General features: G+C 39.3%; 1 protein-coding gene across 2 annotated transcripts in view; it reads left to right on the forward strand.

Annotated features, from left to right (window-relative positions):
* SHQ1 (SHQ1, H/ACA ribonucleoprotein assembly factor) overlaps positions 1-19,960 on the forward strand; it is a 128,495-nt gene that overhangs the window by 62,034 nt on the left and 46,501 nt on the right. The window contains exons 10-11 of one of the 2 annotated variants that reach the window (XM_023727920.1): positions 4,420-4,540; positions 13,806-14,541. In XM_023727920.1, the coding sequence (XP_023583688.1) occupies positions 4,420-4,540; positions 13,806-14,082 (398 nt within the window). In that variant the 3' untranslated portion in view covers positions 14,083-14,541. Of the gene's footprint in view, positions 1-4,419; positions 4,541-13,805; positions 14,542-19,960 lie in introns of those variants that run through there. The other variant, XM_004372703.2, reaches the window with a different exon arrangement.

A 19,960-nucleotide genomic window follows, 5' to 3' on the forward strand; every position in this document is an offset into this window, starting at 1 on the left:
GAAGAATAACCAATTTTAATCCCACATGTAATGCCTGGCACGTGTCAGCCACTCACATGTATGTTCAGTGAATATAGAGACAAATACTATTAATGTCATTTGGGTGTATATATGTTTAGTGTTTTTTTTTCCCCTCATGTGTATTTGTCTTTTTTTTTTTTTTTTTTTTTAAAGAAAATGGATCAAAACATGCAAATACAATATAATTCTTTTTAAATTTTAAAAAATGTATTTACCTTTTGGCGTTTTTATTATTATTATTCTTTCATGATAGCTGAAAGTGTTGAATTTGCCTATGGCTCTTAGCAATAGGGCAACCTAACTGTTAGGCATGTCTGCTAAATGACTGTATATAAATTCATTAGGAAATAGTTGCTCTGGACCCTTACATATTAATATGACCTTAATTAACTCCATTCAGTTCTGCATAAAAATCTCTGGGCTAGGGTCTTCTGTCCCTACTGCCTACACCTGAGTTTAGTCCATCCTCTCAGTCCTGGCTGATTACCTTAGTCTCCTCCTTGTTGCAGTCTGACTCCATACAAACTCACCTGCTCACTCTCCCTTGTTCCCTACATGAACCATCTGCTCCAGCCAAGAGGCTTTGCCATTGTTCCCCAAACCTACCATTTTAAGGCCCACCTCTCCTCCTCTTCGTATTGTTCTCCTGTCTGGCATACATACCCCTTCTTCACTCACTGATTTATTTGCTTTGAGGCCCAGCTCCGAATCCTGCATTTTCTGTTAGCCTGCCCTGCATATATTAATAAGGTATGTGGTCGTGGGAGACAGTATTCTGGGATGTCACCCTTTGGAGAAGGTTATAGGTAGTTGTACGTGAATAGTCTGTTTCTCTTGTGAAGACCTATGGTTGACTCTTAAAACTTCTAAGTTGATAGTTATCATACAACTAAACTCCTTCCCCCTCCACAGAAACACAAGAGAGAAAGAGAAAGGGAGAGAAAGAAATTAGCATATGTTTTCCCTGACAGTTTTCTTCTCTGATGCAATTAAAACTGTTCAAAAAACTCGTGCAGGTTAGTGTTAGATCCCCCCTGATTTTCTCTATTGGGATAACTTGGCTAACTTGGTTTCATCAATTCTCTGAGTTTTGATTATATTTCCTCCTTCTGTCATCAAACTCTGCCTTCAACATTAACCAAATCAGTGGCTGTTGAGTTGATTCTGACTCATGGCGACCCTGTGTGTTTCATGGTAGAACTGTGCTTAGGGTTTTCAGTGGCTGATTTTTCAGAAGTAGATCACCAGGATTTTCTTCTGCAGTGCCTCTGGGTGGACTCGAACCTCCAGCCTTTCTGTTAGCCGCTGAGAGCATTAACTGTTGGTACCACTCAGGGACTCTGGCCTTCAGCATCACTTATGTTGTATTTAAAATATGCCTGTGGGTGAGAGCACCAACACTAATCATTTGACATACATTCATCTGGGCCATTTGTTAAGTCACAGCTCTGACCTTGACTTAAGTAAATGTAGTTGACATCTTGTAGTTTTTAGACCTTCTAAGTATTATTTTTTCTCTTTAACCAATTTATAACAGCCAATCTAGTAGCAGAACTTTTGTTGTTAGTATTCCTATCTGCATATGAGGAAGCCACATAAATAGTTAAAAAATTTTAAAAAGGCATGGCCCCTGCTTTCAAGGTCTTACTACCTACTTAGCTCTTGAACAGTAAGTGTTGGATACAGACCTGCAGTGGGTAGCTGCTGGAGCCAGTAAGACTGGAATTTAGGTGCTGGCCCCTCAACTCTGGCATTGTGAGCATCTTACTTCCTTGAGCCTCAAGTTCTCCTGTGAAATGAATAGGGGTTATGAGGAGGATCAGCAGAATTTCCTCCCCGCTTCTTTCCTTTGCAGAGTCTAGAGAAGGACTCTGAGGACTAGGGAAGTCAGCCCAGGCCTTCCTGAAGTGATGCAGACTTGAGCTGGGCCTTGAAGTTAGGTGGAGAGGAGAAGAAAAGGCATTTAGGGTGAGGGGAACCAGTTGAGCAAAGGCATGGAAACAAGTCCATAGAGAGCCCTGAGAGCTTAAGCAGGGTGGAGCTTGACAAAGCAATGCATAGAAACTGAGTCTGGTAGTTACGTGTCAGAAGGATTACAGGGGAGAGAGTCTGGAGTCAGGCGAGGAAGAAGATTCTTGTAATCTAGGCATGAGATGACAAAAGTATGAGTGAGGTAGGCATTCAGGCAGTGGTATAGAAAGAGCAGATATAAGGGGCATTTTCAGGGAGGAGTCATCAGAACTTGGTGTTTGAAGCTGTGAGGCTGTGGGATGAAAGACATTACAAGGCTTTATGCTGGGCACTTATCATGTCATTCATTCATTCGTTCTTAAAATACTTAAATTGAAAATCTACTGCTGTTAAGGTTCTGGTCTAGGTACTTGGGGTTAACCACCAAATAAACCAAAAACCAAACCTGTTACCATCGAGTTGATTCCAACTCATAGCGACCCTGTGGAAGAGAGTAGAACTCCCCCCATAGGGTTTCCAAAGAGTGAGTATAGATCCGAACTGCTGAGATTTGGGTTAGCAGCCGCGCTCTTAACCACTGTGCCACCAGGGCTCCGACCACCAAATAAAAGAGAAAAATTCTTGCTCTTTTTGAATCTTACTTTCTGGTGTTAATTGTGTTAAAAATTTAGTGGAGCAATTTTGGGTTATAGAGACGTCATTATCTAGTTTATGATTCTTTTATCATATCATCTCTAAGTCAAGTGGGAAATGTCAGTTAAAGCATATCCAGCATCTTCACAAAGTCAGTATACAGTATTTTCACGTTTCAGGGCTGTAAAGATTAGAATGAAACTGTTAAACTAAAAATGCTATATTTCACAGATCCAAGGAAGTGGTACTACTATAGATTTAGTCATTTGCCTCATAGTTAATAAATGTCAAGGAAGGTCATGAAGTTTGTAGAGTTGTGAAAGATTCCTTTTGTAGACTTTGGTTGGCATTAAAATTAGGTTTATTTAACAAACAAAGAAACCCATTGCTACCGAGTCAATTCTGACTCATAGAGACACTATAGGACAGAGTAGAACTGCCCCACAGAGTTTCCAAGGAGCACCTGGTGGACTCGAACTGCTGACCTTTCGGTTAGCAGCCATAGCGCTTAACCACTATGCCACCAGGGTTTCCTATTTAACGAGGAAGAAGTAATTCAGTTAAACAAGACATTAATACTTAGTGGTTTTGTTTCAGGTGGTTGTATTTGTTGGCTTATTCTTGAAGTAGTGCTCTGATATTTTCAAGTTTTCAGTCTGAATTTTCTTCATTTTTCTAAGGTGTAAAAATTTGTTAGTACTAGATAATTTCTGTCAAAAAATGTTGACATAGAAATAAGTTTGAAAACTAAAACATCTAATTTTCTACAGTGTTTTTTTTTATTGTGCTAAAATATATACAACACAAAATTTGCCATTCTAACTATTTTTAAGTGTACAACTCAGTGACATTAATTACGTTCACCATCTTGTGTAACCATCATTCCTATCTATTTCCAAAAGTTTCACATCATCAGAACACAAACTCAGTACCCCTTAGGCAGTGACTTCCCATTCTACCTCCCCCCAGCCCCTGGTAACCACTAATAAACTTTGATCTCTATGCATTTGCCTATTTTAGATACTTCATTTAAGTGGGATTATACAGTATTTGTCCTCTTCTGTCTGGCATATTTCACTCAGCATAATGTTTTCAAGGTTCACCCATGCCGTAGCATGTATCAGAACTTCATTTCTTTATGGCTGCATAATATTCCATTGTATGGACACAGCACTTTTTGTTTACCCTTCATCTGTTTATGGATACTTGGGTTGTTTCCACCTTTTGGCTATCGTGAATAGTGCTGCAATAAACTTTGGCGTACAAGTCTCGGTTTGAATCCCTGCTTTCAAGCATTTTGGGTATATACCCAGGAGTAGAATTGCTGGGTCATGTGGTAATAATCTGTGTTTAACTTTCTGAGGAAGCACCAAACTAAACTGTTTTCCCCCACAGTGTTTTAAAAGCTTGAATCACAAAAACATTATCTAATTAAAATTATAATGCATTTAAATATTTTTATGATCCTTTTAGGAAAACTTCCCTCCCTTTTGTTTAATGTAACTACTTGTGTTTCAGAAAGTTTTTATGGTAACCACAGTTAATCCACTGTAGTAATAGTCCAGAGTATAAAGATTATTTACAGTTCTTCAGGAGAACAGTAAAGGTGGGTTTGGACCTAGTAGGACTGATAGGTTTTCATGTAATAAGGGAATATTTAAAATATCCTAAAAAAAAGATTAAAACTTTAAGCTGCTTTAAATATATTACCACTCAAGTGTATGAATTTCTCAGTTTAGCAAAATCAGATGTTCTTTTCTTAAAGATGACTTGATGTTTTTAAATTTCCTTCAGGTAAAAGTGCAGTTTTAAAGTGTCTCCTGGATATTCACAAAATTTTTCAGGAAAACGACCCAGCTTACATTCTGAATGATCTCTACATCTCAGACTACTGTGTGTGGATTCAGAAAGCCAAGTAAGTTTTTAGTTTCTTACGAATTTTTAGATGTCACATTTCTGGAACACCTACCCACCTAGGAGGAAGAAAAGGAAATAACCTGGGGAATAAATTTTAATACCAAACAGTAACTTGATCAATGTGAGCATGGTATATTTGCTTTGGGAGGGAGGTGCAGGTGGGGAAAAATTAATTTTAGTGGAAAAAATTGGTATAATTTTTATACCAATTGGTGTTAAACAGTTGTGGGTATTCTTTGCTAGTGCAGTAACTGTCCAATGTGGAATCTCAAGACTGGGTATCTGTACTTGCGTCTGTAATTTACCTATAGTGTGAGTGTGAGTGTCTGTATGTGTATGAACGTCAGAGGACACAAACCTAAAGAAAATGAGAGCTGAGCGTTATTAGCTAACCACTGGCTCAGAGTCCATTATTCAGAGTATCAAAAGCAGAATCTTCAGAGCATGGTAGCGTGATTCTTGGTAACATATATATCCAGGAGTCTGTGGTCCACTCACAAATGGGCTCTTTGCATTTGGTTTGTAAATTTTTAAAAAATCATTTATCGTTGCCTCACTCAAGGAAATAGTAGATTAACTATTAAGTTTAAAAATGCAGTGAATTTTTTATTTTGTGAAGTTCTGTTGATTTGAATCTTATCAGACATGGCCAAATTATCCCTTTCAGTAGCAAGAGACTATTAATTGAGAACATAGAAACACAGAGTTCGTTATTGGAATGAACTGTCATAGAAGATGATGGTTAATACCAATCGTGATTTAGAAGAAAAATACTCATGATATTTTTACTGTTACCATGATTGGTAAGTTGATGCTTTGGTATGACTTTTAATGCCTATTTTGAGTGAAACATGTAAAAGAATTTATTTTTTATTTCTGTTCATGGAGAAGAAATTATATTGCAGAGCAAAATAAGGAAAAACTTAAGGATTATACCTAGTGTATGGCAAATTCTTAGGGACTGTTAAAGATAATGGATAATAACATACAGCAGGTGGTATCAGCATTTGTGTTGGAAATCTAGACTCAGCCAGATGGAAAATTGTATCTTTAACTCCTGAAGTCATAATGGCACGTCCTCACTTCATTTGATCCTCTTGCTAATTGAGTTTATCAGATGCCCTGCTGCCATTTTCCATTGTTACTTTCATTTTCATAATAAAATTAAATTGAAATAGTCTATTTGTGTAGGTTTAGGTTTTTCTTTAAGGGCAAGGATTTTTTTCAACATGTAACGAGCCTTGAGGTTTGTGCTAGGATCCCATTTCTGTGAGTGTCTTGATTCTCTGGTTGTGACATTCCTTATTAACTATCAAGAAGATCAGAATTTTTTTTTTTTTTTGCTGTAAAATATTAATGAATGTGTTTTTTTAAATTGTACTTCAGATTAAGGTTTACAGAGCAAATTAGTTTATCATTAAACAATTAATGCACATATTGTTTTGTGACACTGGTTGCCAGCCACATGACATGTCAGCACTCTCCCTTCTTGACCTTGGGTTCCCTATTACCAACTTTCTTGTCCCCTCTTGTCTTCTTGTTCTTGCCCCTGGGCTGATGTGCCCATTTAAACTCGTTTTGTTTTATGGACCTGCCTAATCTTTGGCTGAAGGATGAACCTCAGGAGTGACTTCAGTACTGAGTTAAAAGAGTGTCCAGTGGCCATATTCTCAGGATTTCTCCAGTCTTTGTCAGACCAGTAAGTCTGGTCTTTTTTTGTGAGTTTGAATTTTGTTCTACATTTCTCTCCAGCTCTGTCTGAGACCCGCTATTGTGATCCCTGTCAGAGCAGTTAGTGGTGGTAGCTGGGCACCATCTAGTTGTGGGGGACTCAGTCTGGTGGAGGCTCTGGTAGTTGTGGTCCATTAGTCCTTTGGACTAATCTTTCCCTTGTGACTTTGATTTTCTTCATTCGCCCTTGCTCCAGATGGTGTGGGACCAGTGGATTATCTCAGATGGCCGCTCATAAGCTTTTAAGACTCCAGACTCTACTCACCAAAGTAGAATGTAGAATGTTTTCTTTATAAACTAAGTTATGCCAGTTTAGCTAGATGTCCCCCGAGAAGATCGGATTTCATTAAAGTAAAAAGGTGTATGCCCTCAAATTGATGTGGGGATTATAAGACTTTCTTTCTCTTTCAAAAAAAAATTTCCCTTGGTTTTAAGTTGTGGGAAATGAAATGAAATTCTTAGATTCTTAATAAATTGTTGTGATAATAGTAATTTTTTAAAAGGGATAATGTATTAGGCAATAAGATAGGGGAGAGAAACCTGCAGGAACTATCTTTGCATTACTTTGGAAAAGTTGTTTTTTAGCTTCACTAGCTTGAATATAAAGCTCCTTTTCCTAAATAGGTGGGTAGTGTTTTAACTTTATGTATTAAATTTAACTCTTGTCTAGCCTAGCTAGTTTTTCTCCTACTTTATTGAAGCTTTGAAATAAAATGCTTCATTGTTCATTTATCTAATTTTTATTAAATTTTCTAATTTCATCTTTATTTTTTCAAGCGTAATTGAGCTTACTATTATCATTTTTACCGTGAACTTTCTTGGTCGTCCTTTGACACTGCAGGTGTGGCCATGATTTTCATAACTGATTTCTTATTTCTCACCTCTCACCTCTGGTGTATTTCTTCCCCATATAGTTTATCAGTGAAATCTAGCACCTTATTGTTATGTTTTAAAATAGTTATGTATTTTTTTAGTCAATATTTGATATTTTTAATTGTAAAGATAAAGACTGTAAAATTCTATTTGAAATACCAGACAGGTGCTAAATTCTGATGAACATAAAGAATAGACAGTTCCTTTGGCAAAAACTTACTGGAATGTGGGTAGAAAGTCATTCTTATATAGAATTAATGAAGTTAGGGCAACAGCCATCATAGATTTTGCCTCAGTACCAGATAGTTACTATCCTTGTGATATTTGTGTCTTGTAGAGCATATTTGCAAATCTTAATAATTTGAAGCTCCTCAATTCTTATTCTGAGTTATAGACTCTGTGAGTTGTTTTTCTGAAAGAGCACTCCCTCCATCCATCACTGTGAGCCTCACTGCAGGTTTGGAATATGGGGGCCCACAGTAGTGAATGCTCTCTGGGGTGCAGCATGAGAAAGTGATTTGCTTGAGGTCATATGACTTTAAGAGGTATATCTGTGGTAGTCTCAAGTCCTCTGGTTTCAGATATCATGTTTTTCCACATATGCCACCTAGACTTAGACAGCCAGTTATCTTCATCCATGGTATGTGGAAGAAAAGCAAAATAGCAAAGCCCTCCCTTCAGAGAGCTCTTCTTGTAGGAAAACGACTAATGAATGATTTGGCTTCCTCCTGGATGTTCCCATAGCACTTAGTTTAGAGATCATTTGGGCACAGTCATTGCCTGCCTCATAGTGTAGTAATTTAGGTATATATCTCTTTCCCCCTCTGAACTTTCAAGGTCCATGAGAATGAACACCTATTTGTGCCCAATAGGTGAGCACAGTAAATTTTAGTTGAGTTGAATGGTATTTAGTAGAGCCAAGCAAAGGAACATTTCTCATTTTGTTTAAAAAAATTGTACGTATGTATGTGTGTGTGTGTGTGTGTGTGTGTGTGTGTGTGTGTGTGTGTGTGTGTGTGTGTATACATATGTTGCCTTGAAATGTATGGACAGGCTCTAAGTTATTTTTATTGAAATTGTTGGATACATTCAATATACAGTTTCCCCCTTTTCCTAAGTCTTCTCCTCGTGGGCTGCCATCATCAGTAGCAGTGATAGCTCTGACCCTCTGAAAGATTAGCGGTGTACACCATTTTATCTAAGCTGGGATGGAAAAGAATGAACTGCAGTTCATTTTAGCTCTGCTTCTTGACCATATGACCTCAGCAAGTTGCTTTATCACTTCATCTAATGCAACCAGTATTTTCTTTAGTTATTTTCCAATGCATTTATTTATGTATTTTTATTGTGGTAAATATGTATGTCACAAATCGTTCGCCTATTCAGCATTCTTCACATGAACAATTCAGTGATTCCAGTGTACTTGTAAACCAATGGAAATAATACTGCAGATGTTATTTTGTAACCCACTTTATACTTGAAATGTTGTTGTTGGTAGTTGCCATTGAGTGGGCTCTGACTCCTGGGACCTTATGTATAACAGAATGAACCTGGTCCTGCACCATCTTCATGATTGTTGGTATGTTTGAGTCTATTGTTGTAGCTATTGTATCAATCCATCTTATTGAGAATTTCTCTAGTTTTCGCTGGCCTTCTACTTTATCAAACATGATGTCATTTTCTTGCAATTGGCCTTTCCTGATGACGTGTCCAAAATAAGCGAGTTGAAGTCTCACCATCCTTGCTTCTAAGGAACATTCTGGTTGTATTTTTTCTAAAATTAATTTGTTTGTTTGTTTTTTTTGCAGTCCCTGGTCTATTCACTATTCTTATAATACCCAAAAACCAAACCCATTGCTGCCAAGTCGATACTGACTGATAGCAACCCTGTAGGAGAGAGTAGAATTGCCCAATAGGGTTTCCAAGGAGCAGCTGGTGGATTTGAACTGCTGACCTTTTGGTTAGCAGCTGAGCTCTTAACCGTTGGGCCACTAGTGCTGCATACTAATGATAGTCCCCTGTAAATCATTTCCCTTTGTAACGTAATATCCATAGGATAGTATTTTTTTAGTAACAGATTTATTCCTTATTATAAAAGGAGCACATGCCCACTCAAGAAAATTTGATACTATATAGTTTAAGTGCATGCTACATTTTAAATGACTTTTGTGTTCTTTCATGTACAATAAGGGATCGAGTAAGGCATTTTTGTGTTTTTGCTAAATGGAAAATTTTTATGTCTCTTTTTAAAAAAATGAAATTAAAATCTAAAATTATGACTGTTTTTGATAAAAATCTGAGCTTGTTAAGGTGCTAAATCACACTTTTCCCCGCATTATATTTTTTTGAGGTAGTTAGTTGGGGGGAAAAAGAAAAAAATGTATCTTTCGAAACGCTGAACCTTTTTTCATTTAACTGATAGTCAAATCTGATTAGTACTCTTGCACATTTATTTTTTCACTGTTTTTAAGCATACTCTTCTCCTCTAAATGTAATCTTATTTTATGACCGTTTGAACACTTACGTGGAAAGTGTATGTGGTTGCTGCTGTTAAGGTGCCGTCGAGTTGATGCCCACTCCTAGTAACCCTGTGTTCAGCAGAACAAAGCACTGTCTGGTCCTGTGCCATCCTCACAATCGTTGTTGTGCTTGAGCCCATTGTTGCAGCCACTGTGTATGGAGCGAAACAACTCCATCACTAAATAGTTACATGTCATTTGATAAACCCTGGATCTCAGTTTCTTCACTTGTAAATGAACCCCAAGCCATTTCAGCACTGAAATCTTAAAAAAAAAAAAAAACCACTTTCGACCTAATCATTGCTTTATGCTGCTTCCCTTGCTGCCTGTGTGAATGTACTTTGGTGGGGGATAGGTTATGTTCCTGAGAACAGCATAGATACATGCATCCCTTCCTTTTGGCTCCCTTATGTTCGTAGTTTATCTGTCAAAGGAGTGGGGGGTGGCTCATGTGCCGAGGTACAGCATCTGTGTTGAATAGAAAAGTGGAATAATTTATTTTTTCAGCCAGTGATTACTGAGCCCTACTATGGGCCAGGCCCTGAGGCAGGAGTTGGGGATACACTGGTGAACAAGAGAGACACGGTCCTCTTAGTGCTGATCTTCTAGTGGGGAGTGCAGATGGGAGTGTGGTATTGTGCTGTAGCCTGATAGTGGCTGCAGTGGGGGAGTGCAGGGTGCTGTGGACATACCTAGGAGGACCCAGGACCTAGTCTAGGGGTACAGGAGGAAGGATTTAAGCTGAGAGCTGTAAGATCAGTAGGAGTTTGGTCAGATGGAGGAAGGGGAACAGGGATGAAGAATACTTCAGACAGTGGGGACAAAAGAAAATGGCTCTTTGAAGAGCTCAAAAGTTCAGGATGGATGGATCATAATACAGGAATGGGGAAGAGAGAAATGAGGCCGAGGAGGTTCATGGGGTCACACAGATCCTTGGCCACATAAAGATGTGTGGACTTTGTCTTGGAAGAGTGTGGAGTAACTGAAGAGTCTGAAGCTGTGGGGTGGCTGTGTGAGTGATGTGATGAGATTTACATTCTGGGAAGATCTACCTGGTCACATTATGGGGAATGAATTGGGGTGAGGGCAGAGTTCACAACTGAAAGACTATTTAGGAGGAGCACTGGTGGCACAGTGGTTAAGCACTCAGCTGCTAACCAAAAGGTTGGTGGTTCGAACCCGCCAGTCACTCCATGGGAAAAAGAAGTGGCAGCCTGCTTCAGCCCTGTGAGGCAGTTCTACTCTGTCCTACAGGGTCGCTATGAATTGCAGTCGACTTGACAGCGATGTTTTTTGGTTGGTGATCCAGGTGAAAGGCAATTGGATTATAGCCTGAGCAAGGGTATGGAGAGTGGGGAAGGAGACTAGAGGTCAGATTTGAGCGGTATGTAGCAGGGATTAGAACAGGACTTAATAATTGATTGGACGTGGAGGGAGAGTGAGAAGGGGAAGAATCAAAGGTGAGATGCAGGTTTTGGCTTGACGGTTACCTGGGCCTTGGTGGTGCATTTGCTGAGATTAAAAAAGAATGGAGAGCCTGTAGGTTGGGAGAGAAGGGAGAGGGACAGAAGATGAGGTCAGTTCTGGCAATGTTTATTTGAGATCTCTAAGGAATATCCATAAAGAGATGGCCAGGAACATTTGGGTCACAGCTGAGAAGGATGTATGGAGAAGAGTTTGGACAAAGAAGGTATATGAATTAATAGCAAAACATAAAAAATGCTATCTGACTGCATAGTGCTGTATTGTTGTTGCTGTTAGGTGCTGTCAAGGTTGTTCCTCACTCACAGTGACCCTGTGTACAACATAACAAAACACTGCCCGTCCTGTGCCATCCTCAAAATCGTTGTTATGTTTGAGCCCATTGTTGCAGCCACTGTGTCCGTCCATCTTGTTGAGGGTCTTCCTTTCTTTTGCTGGATCTCTGCCTTACCAAGCATGATATCCTTCTCTAGAATATCATTTTACCTCCTGATAACATGTCCAAAGAATGTGAGATGTAGTCTCACCATCCTCACTTCTAAGGAGCATTCTGGCTGTACTTCTTCCAAGACGGATGTGTTCGTTCTTCTGGCAGTCCATGGTATATTCAGTATTCTTCGCTAGCACCGTAATTCAAAGGCATCAATTCTTCTTCTGTCTTCCTTATTCATTGTCCAGCTTTCACATGCGTATGAGGTGATTGAAAATACCACGGCTTGGGTCAGGTGCACCTTAGTTCTCAAAGTAACATCTTTGCTTTTTAGCACTTTGAAGAGGTCTTTTGCAGCAGATTCGCCCAGTGCAATATGTTGTTTGATTTCTTGACTGCTGCTTCCAAGGGCGTTGATTATGGATCCAAGTAAAATGAAATCCTTGACGACTTCAGTATATTCTCTGTTTATTGTGATGTTGCTTATTGGTCCAGTTGTGAGGATTTTTGTTTTCTTTGTATTGAGGTATAATCCATACTGACGGCTGTGGTCTTTGATCTTCATTGGTAAGTGCTTCAAGTCCTCTTCACTTGCAGCAAGGAAGGTTGTGTCACCTGCATATTGCAGGTTGTTAATGAGTCTTCCTCCAATCCTGATGCCGTGTTCTTCGTCAGATAGTCCAGTTTCTTGGATTATTTGCTCAGCATACAGATTGAATAGGTATGGTAAAAGGTTACAACCCTAACGCACACCTTTCCTGATTTTCAACCATGCAGTTTTGTTCGGACAGCTGCCTCTTGGTCTATGTACAGGTTCCTCATAAGCACAGTTAAGTGTTCTGGAATTCCCATTCTTCGCAGTGTTATCTGTAATTTGTTATAGGATCCACACAGTTCAATGCCTTTGTGTAGTCAATAAAACACAGGTAGACATTGTTCTGGTATTCTCTGCTTTCAGCCGAGATCCATCCGACATCAGCGATGATATCCCTCGTTCCATGTCGTCTTCTGAATCAGGCTTGAATTTCTGGCAGTTCCCTGTCAGTTTACTGCTGCAACTGCTGTTGAATGATCTGCAAAATTTTCCTTGCATGTGATATTAATGATATTATTTGATAATTTGCGCATTCTTTTGGATCACCATATGTGCTGTATTACACTTATGAATATAATATGAATAATATGAATATAATAATAATCAGAAGTGGAGGTATTGGGAAAATAACATCATGCAGAGGAGTAGACAAGTCAAACATGCACGCAGCATGGTGAACAGATTTCCTGGTTGTAACTCTAATGTGTTGGAAGGGCAAGAACAAGTGTGAGGTGGTTTTACATTTGGATCACAGTTTACCTCTCCTTGTGTTGTTGTTGTTCGTTGCCGTCAAGTTGACTCCAGCTCATGGCAACCTTAAGTAGAACAGAATGTTGCTTGGTCCTGTACCATCTACCTGTCCTTATATCAGTACCAGTTTCCATTGAGTCAACGCCGACTCAGGGCAACCCCATGTGTGTCAGAACTGTGCTCAGTGGGGTTTTCAGTGGCTGATTTTTTAGAAATGGATCACCAGGCCTTTCTTCCAAGGCATCTCTAGGTGGACTCAAGCCTCCAACTTGTTTGGTTAGCAGCTGAGTATGTTAACTGTTTGTACCACCCAGAGACTACCTATCCTTAAAAAAAACACATTGCCATTGAGTCAGTTCCTACTCATAGTGACCCTATAGGACAAAGTAGAAGTGCCCCATAGGCTATCCATGGAAGCAGACTGCCACATCTTTTTCCCAGGAGCAGCTGGTGGGTTCAAACCACCGACCTTTCAGTTAGCAGCTAAGTGCTTAACCACTGTGCAACCAGGCCTCCTTATCCTTATACCCAAAAAAAATCCATTGCTGTCAAGTTGATTGCAACTTATAGTGACCCTATAGGACAGAGTAGAACTGCCCCATAGGATTTCCAAGGTTGTAAATCTTTACAGAAGCAGACTGCTGTGTCTTTCTCCCATGGAGCAGCTGATGGCTTCAAACCACCGACCTTTTCTGTTTGCACTCGAGTGCTAATCACTGCGCCACCAAGCCTCCTTTCCTATCCTTATAGTATCCCTTTATTATTGAATAAGAGCATCTACAGTTAGCCTGGGGTCATGATATTTTAGTAATGGGGCTGGATATGAATTTCTTATTTCTCCATTCTGTGTACTGGAGACTGTGTCTGTATTCTTGACTTACAGATCAATTGGTTACTTAAGAGAAACCCACTCAAACTTTCACAGTAAAAAGGAAGGCTTTATTAGGAGGCTTCAGGGTACCTTCTGGAATCCAGAGGCTGGGAATACAGGTGGATTCACCAGCTCAAGTCATGAGCAAGCAAGGCCATCAGCTTGGTCTGCGGTATCCCATGTTGCTTCTGCAGGTAGGTGTCACCTGTCTCCCTATGCACATCGAGGAGGGTGGCTATTCCACAGCTTCTGCCTTTGCCTATCCTTAGTTTCCTTAGAGATGGACTAGAATTCCTTACTTTTAAATCCAAGGCAGGGAGAATGTGAATGGCCCAGCCTGGGTCCTTGTCTTTCCTGGTCTAGTTGACTTTGTTACACGTGGGTTAGGGGTGCCCCCTAATGGTACACACATGGCCCCAGGGTCCGCTTTGTTAAGTGGGTCAGTGACATTTCTCAGAGAAGAGTGCATGTGGGCCACGCAGACACCGCAAGAAGATGCTGCTGTAATTACACAGCATGTTTTGAACCATAGGTGTGGGAGAGCCCATGACACCTACCATTACCTGTGTCACTGATATTCATAATAAATCTAAATATCAAGGGGAGTTCAGATGTCTGTTAAATTCAGCATACAAGTAAATGATAGTTAGGCCCTTTGCATGGTTTTTTTTGTTGTTGTTGTTGTTGTTTTTACTTTTCTATGAGAAGTTACTACTCTGACAAATGGTAACTATCAAGTCTTACATTAGGTGTTAGTGATGAGCATATAGAAGTTTCAAGAAACAATTGTGCATAATTTCAAGCAAGTTAAACCTCACTTGAATTGTAATTCTTTGTAAGGTTCTTATTCTGGCATGTCAAGTTGCTCTTTAGTTTTACTGTTTATTTTTAATTAAATCCACAAATTCATCCTGGATGGAAGTAGGTTTTATCTCCATAAGAAAAGATTAGTACATGCCAATATCCATTCACTTGCATCCATTCAGTGTGGTTTCATATAGAAAGGATTTACTTAATAGTTCTTTACCTTATCACAGTAGTTCAGCAGTGCCCACTGGGACTGGTGCTCTTCATTAGACTTCTCTTACAAGAAATGTGCCAATAAATCATAGGATTATGAATTTTCCTACCAATTGAGGACTAAAATAACCCTTTATAAAGATATGAATGCTTCCCGTAACTATGCTTATTAAGAAAACTGGCGAAAGAGTTATATATCTGAATGTTAAAGTTTCATAGGGTTTTTTTTTTTTTGGTTGGTCTTTTTTTTTTATTATTATTGTGCTTTAGATGAAGGTTTACAGAACAAATTAGTTTCTCATTAAACAATTAATACATATATTGTTTTGCGACATTGGTTGCCAACCCCGTGTCATGTCAACACTCTCCCCTTCTCAACTTTGGGTTCTCCATTTCCATTCGTCCAGCTTTCCTGTCCACTCCTGCCTTCTCATCCTTGCCCCCGGGCTGGTGTGCCTATGCAGTCTCATATACATGGTTGAGCTACGTTTATTATTGTTTGTTTTATGGGCCTGTCTAATCTTTGGCTGAAGGGTAAACCTCAGGAATAACTTCAGTATTGGGTGAAAAGCATGCCCGGGGGGTCATACTCGTGGGGTTTCTCCAGTCTCTGTCAGACAAGTAAGTCTGGTTTTTTTTTTGTTTTGTTTTGTGAGTTAGAATTTTGTTCTACATTTTTCTCCAGCTCTGTCTGGGACCTTCTATTGTGATCCCTGTCAGAGCAGTTGTGGTAGTAGCTGGACACCATCTAGTTATGCTGGACTCAGTCTGGTGGAGGCTGTGATAGTTGTGGTCCTTTAGTCCTCTGGCCTAATCTTTCCCTTGTGTCTTTGATTTTCTTCGTTCTTTCTTGCTGCAGACAGTGTGGGACCAGTGGAGTATCTTAGATGGCGCTGCTCATGAACTCTTAAGACCCCCGACGCTGCTCACCAAAGAAGGATGTAGAACATTTTCTTTATAAGCTGTGTTATGCCAGTTGAGCTAGATGTCCCCCAAGACCATGGTCCCCAGCCCTCAGCCCAGTAATTGGGTCCCTCAGGGAGTTTGGATGTGTCTGTGAAGTTTCCATGACCTTGCCTTGGTCATGTTGTGCTGACTTTGCCAGTATTGTGCACTGTCTTACCTTTCACCAAATTTACCACTTATCTATTATTTAGTGTTTTTCCCTCCTCACCCCTCCCCTCCTGGTGGTTCTTTTTTGTTTTGTTTCATTTGTAATTTCTATCCTACTTTTCTTTGGTTTTTTAAAAAATTAACTTTTTGTTTTAGAATAGTTTTAGATTTACAGGCAAGTTGTGAAGATACTGCAGAGTGCCCATATACCCCACCTAGTTTCCTCTTTTAATAACACCTTGCATTAGTGTGGTACATTTGTCACAGTTAACGAATCAATATCGAGCTATTATTAGTGACTAACATCCATAGTTTCAGATTTCCTTAGTTTCTACCTACTTCCTTTTTCTGTTTCAGGATCCCATCCAGGAGACCACATTTTGTTTTTTGACTAAGAACCCAAATCAGTAATGCTCAGTTTCTTGAGCATCTTAATTAACCAAGAGCTTAAGTGCTACTGAAAGGCAGTGAAATATTATCGCAGTATTAAGATGCCTTTATGAGGAGCTTAATATAGACAAACATTGTAAGCATCATGAAGCTAGACTGTGAAAAAATCAGGTTTGGCATATTTGAGAATTTTTATGAAATTTGGAAACTTAATTCACTTCTCATTTACTTATACCATGGACATCATTATTATAATAATAAAAATAGAGGAGGTTCATAAAAATAAATTAGACAAGGCTTTATATTTTCAAAATGGAGGAGGTTAGAGGAAAAGTATGAAGAGCAGTTCTTTTGAAAAGGATAAAAATTTTCTGAGGTGAGTAGGCAGCTCCCAAATGGAAAGGACCATGCCTTTATCCAAGCGCATTGTGTGTTTTGAGCCCATTTTACAGCTGTGGCTGGGTGGTTAGGCTTGCCCCTTGTTCTTTCTAGTTTTGGTCCCTGGTACTTGGCCCTAGATTTCTTAGGTCTTGGGTTTTGGCTTGCTGGAGTCATGGCTTTTTACACTGCGTAATTAGCTACTGTGTCAGCAAATTGGTATTTTCTGTGCACCTCCTTGTTCTACTGTATTTTTGTACCTCAGAGCTCTGGTTCTCTTTAGAGGAGATCCATAGGATCGAGTGGGTTTGGGTGGTGATTGGTTTAGTCAGGTTTTGTAAAGCAGTGTTCTCTTCCCTAACATACAATTTCCACAGTGCCTGGGTTGTCTTAACATCTTATTCAGAGAAGAGGCTTCTGTTGATTAATGTGGCGTGTGTGTGGTTATCGTACTTAGAAAGTGCTCTGTTTAAGGAGCGCTTTGTCAAGAGCACCCTTTGAATGGAGTCATAAGAAAGCTTTTTTTTTTTAAACTGACAACTTCAAGTACAATTTCCCTTTTCTTCTGCCTATTATGATTGAAACCCAATCCTTGTTATAACATAATTATCTCAACTGAAGCCAGCAGGGAGTCGCTGCCTTCATGTAAGGCGTGTGAAGTCCCCTAAATAAATAGAGGATTAATTACATTCACAGCATGTTGCGAAGGTGATGAGATTGATTGTGATCATTTGACTTGTCTCATTTCCTGCTCTGACTACTTTCTTGAATAAATAGAAGCTGTGAAAATAATAAATACAGCTACAGACCTTTATTGGGCATGGAGTGGGAATGGTGTTGGAAAGGACCTCCATGAGTTATATTTCCAGATTTCAATTGATTTATATCATATTTATTTTAGATAATTTTATCATTGATTGTTCTTTGACTGTTCTCAAACAGCTTTCCAGAAAATGGGTTATATTTCAGAAAATGCAGGTATTAGCAGCATGTTGACAGAATTTGACAATTTGTATTTTAATGAATGTATATCAGCAAATTCCTGATCCATTTTCAAATGTTTTCATTTAGTGTGACCTTTTGTTTAAACCTAACTAAACTTTAGTTTACACCTAAACTAAACAAAATGTTAGCTGGTATGTTTGTGGTGTCTTTTTCTCATAGGAGCTTTATGCTTTTGTTTAAACTTCAGATGACAAATTAGTACTTTCATAAAGCAGATCACGTTTTCGATTTTTATTTTATGTTTGTCTTACCTCCTTTTCCTGGCGAGTTTTATAATATTCTAAAATTGTGATGTTTGAGTTATACATTTATTCTCCAAATCTTCTACTGCGGTCGCCTCCACAGTGCGGTGTGCTCACCCCAGGGAGCACATAAAACAACCTTTTGGAGTGCAGAAAGACTGTAATAGACCTTCTATTGATGTTTATTTTTTGAGAAAGAAAATAAAACTTCAGTAATATTTAACATATAGATTGATGGCAAAAGTCATATTTTGTGGGTGTGTACCAACATGTTCCAGTGAAGGAATGCTTGATCAGAAGTTTAGAGGCCACTGCTTCATGGAACAACCAACCTTACCTCCCAAGAGAAGCACATATATTTATTCTCAAGGCCTGAATTATGGCATGGGAAGGGTTGTCTCTCAGGAAATTTGGGTTGGGGTTCAGGAGCTCTAGTCAGTCTCTGCCAGCTGCTTAAACTAGGTCAAGGACATAGAAATTCAAGGGCTGGAGCTTGAGATTTTATGCCAGATGTAAAATGTTCACTTCCTGCTTCCAGTTGTATTTCCCGTTTGCTTAGGAAAGAGGAAGAGGCCTTCTTCTGAATGCAGGGCCTTTGTCATGATAACAGTATGTGTTTCTTTGGTACCGTCAACTTGGCTTTATTCTTTGAGTTATTTCTAGGTTTTTCTTTACAGCATTAAAGAACAAAAGCCAGGTATCATACTGAGGAAAAAAGAATGAAATTTGAAATGGACAACATATGTTTGGGGGCGGAGTATGTATAGGTTGTATGTATAAGATGTATGATCCCATGAGTAATGATTTTGCAATTTCATTGTTAATTACTGATCCAAGAAAAGAGGACCTAAAGAAATCTGGACTGTGAAAGTCCTAGAGGGCAAAGGTCTTATTCAACTTGGTACCCCCGTACTTAGCAAAGTACCTGACATGTATTAGGCACTTAATAAATGCTTGTTGAACTGAAAATTTTCTTTTTAATTCAGTAAAAAGCCTCAACGAAAAGAAGTGGTTTTACCCTCTCTTTACACGTTGCTATCCCTTATAGGACTTTCAGTGTATGCCCCACTCTTCATATCCTAGTCACAAAACAAGGATATGTGTACTTATATATGCAGATGTTATATGTCTAGATAAATAGCAAAGGAAACATATAATTTGAGAAAGTCAAAGCAGGTTGGGAGTGTGTAAGAGACAGAGAGAGAGGCGTGCGTGGATGTTTGGATAGTTGTTGTGTTGTTAGGTGCCGTCAAGTCAGTTCCCCTCATAGCAACCCTGTGCACAACAGAATGAAACGTTGCCCGGTCCGGCGCCATCCTCACAATCGTTATGCTTGAGCCCATTGTTGCAGCCACTGTGTCAGTCCATCTTGTTGAGGGTCTTCCTCTTTTTTGCCGACCCTCCACTTTACCAAGCATGATATCCTTCTCCAGGGACTGATCCCTCCTAATAACATGTCCAAAGTATGTGAGACGTAATCTTGCCATCCTTGCTCCTACGGAGCATTCTGGTAGTACTTCTTCCAAGACAGATTTGTTCATTCTTTTGGCAGTCCGTGGCATATTCAATATTCTTTGCCAACACCACAATTCAAAGGCGTCAGTTCTTCAGTCTTCCTTACTCATCGTCCAGCGTTTGCATGCATTTGAGGCTCTTGAAAACACCATGGCTTGGGTCAGGTGTACCTTAGTCTTCAAGGCGACATCTTTGCTTTTCAACACTTTAAAGAGGTCTTTTGCAGGAGATTTGCCCAGTGAGTCTTTTGATTTCTTGACTGCTGCTTCCACGGGCTTTGGTTGTGGGTCCAAGTGAAATGAAATTCTTGACAACCTCAATCTTTTCTCTGTTTATCATGATGTTGCTTACTGGTCCAGTTGTGAGAATTTTTGTTTTCTTTATGTTGAGGTGTAATCTGTATTGAAGCCTGTGGTCTTTGATCTTCATCAGTAAGTGCTTCAAGTCCTCTTCACTTTCAGCAAGCAGGGTTGTGTCATCTGCATATCACAGGTTGTTAATGAG

This window comes from Trichechus manatus, unplaced genomic scaffold (assembly GCF_000243295.1).
Source record: "Trichechus manatus latirostris isolate Lorelei unplaced genomic scaffold, TriManLat1.0 scaffold00020, whole genome shotgun sequence".
In the NCBI taxonomy this organism is placed as follows: domain Eukaryota; kingdom Metazoa; phylum Chordata; class Mammalia; order Sirenia; family Trichechidae; genus Trichechus; species Trichechus manatus.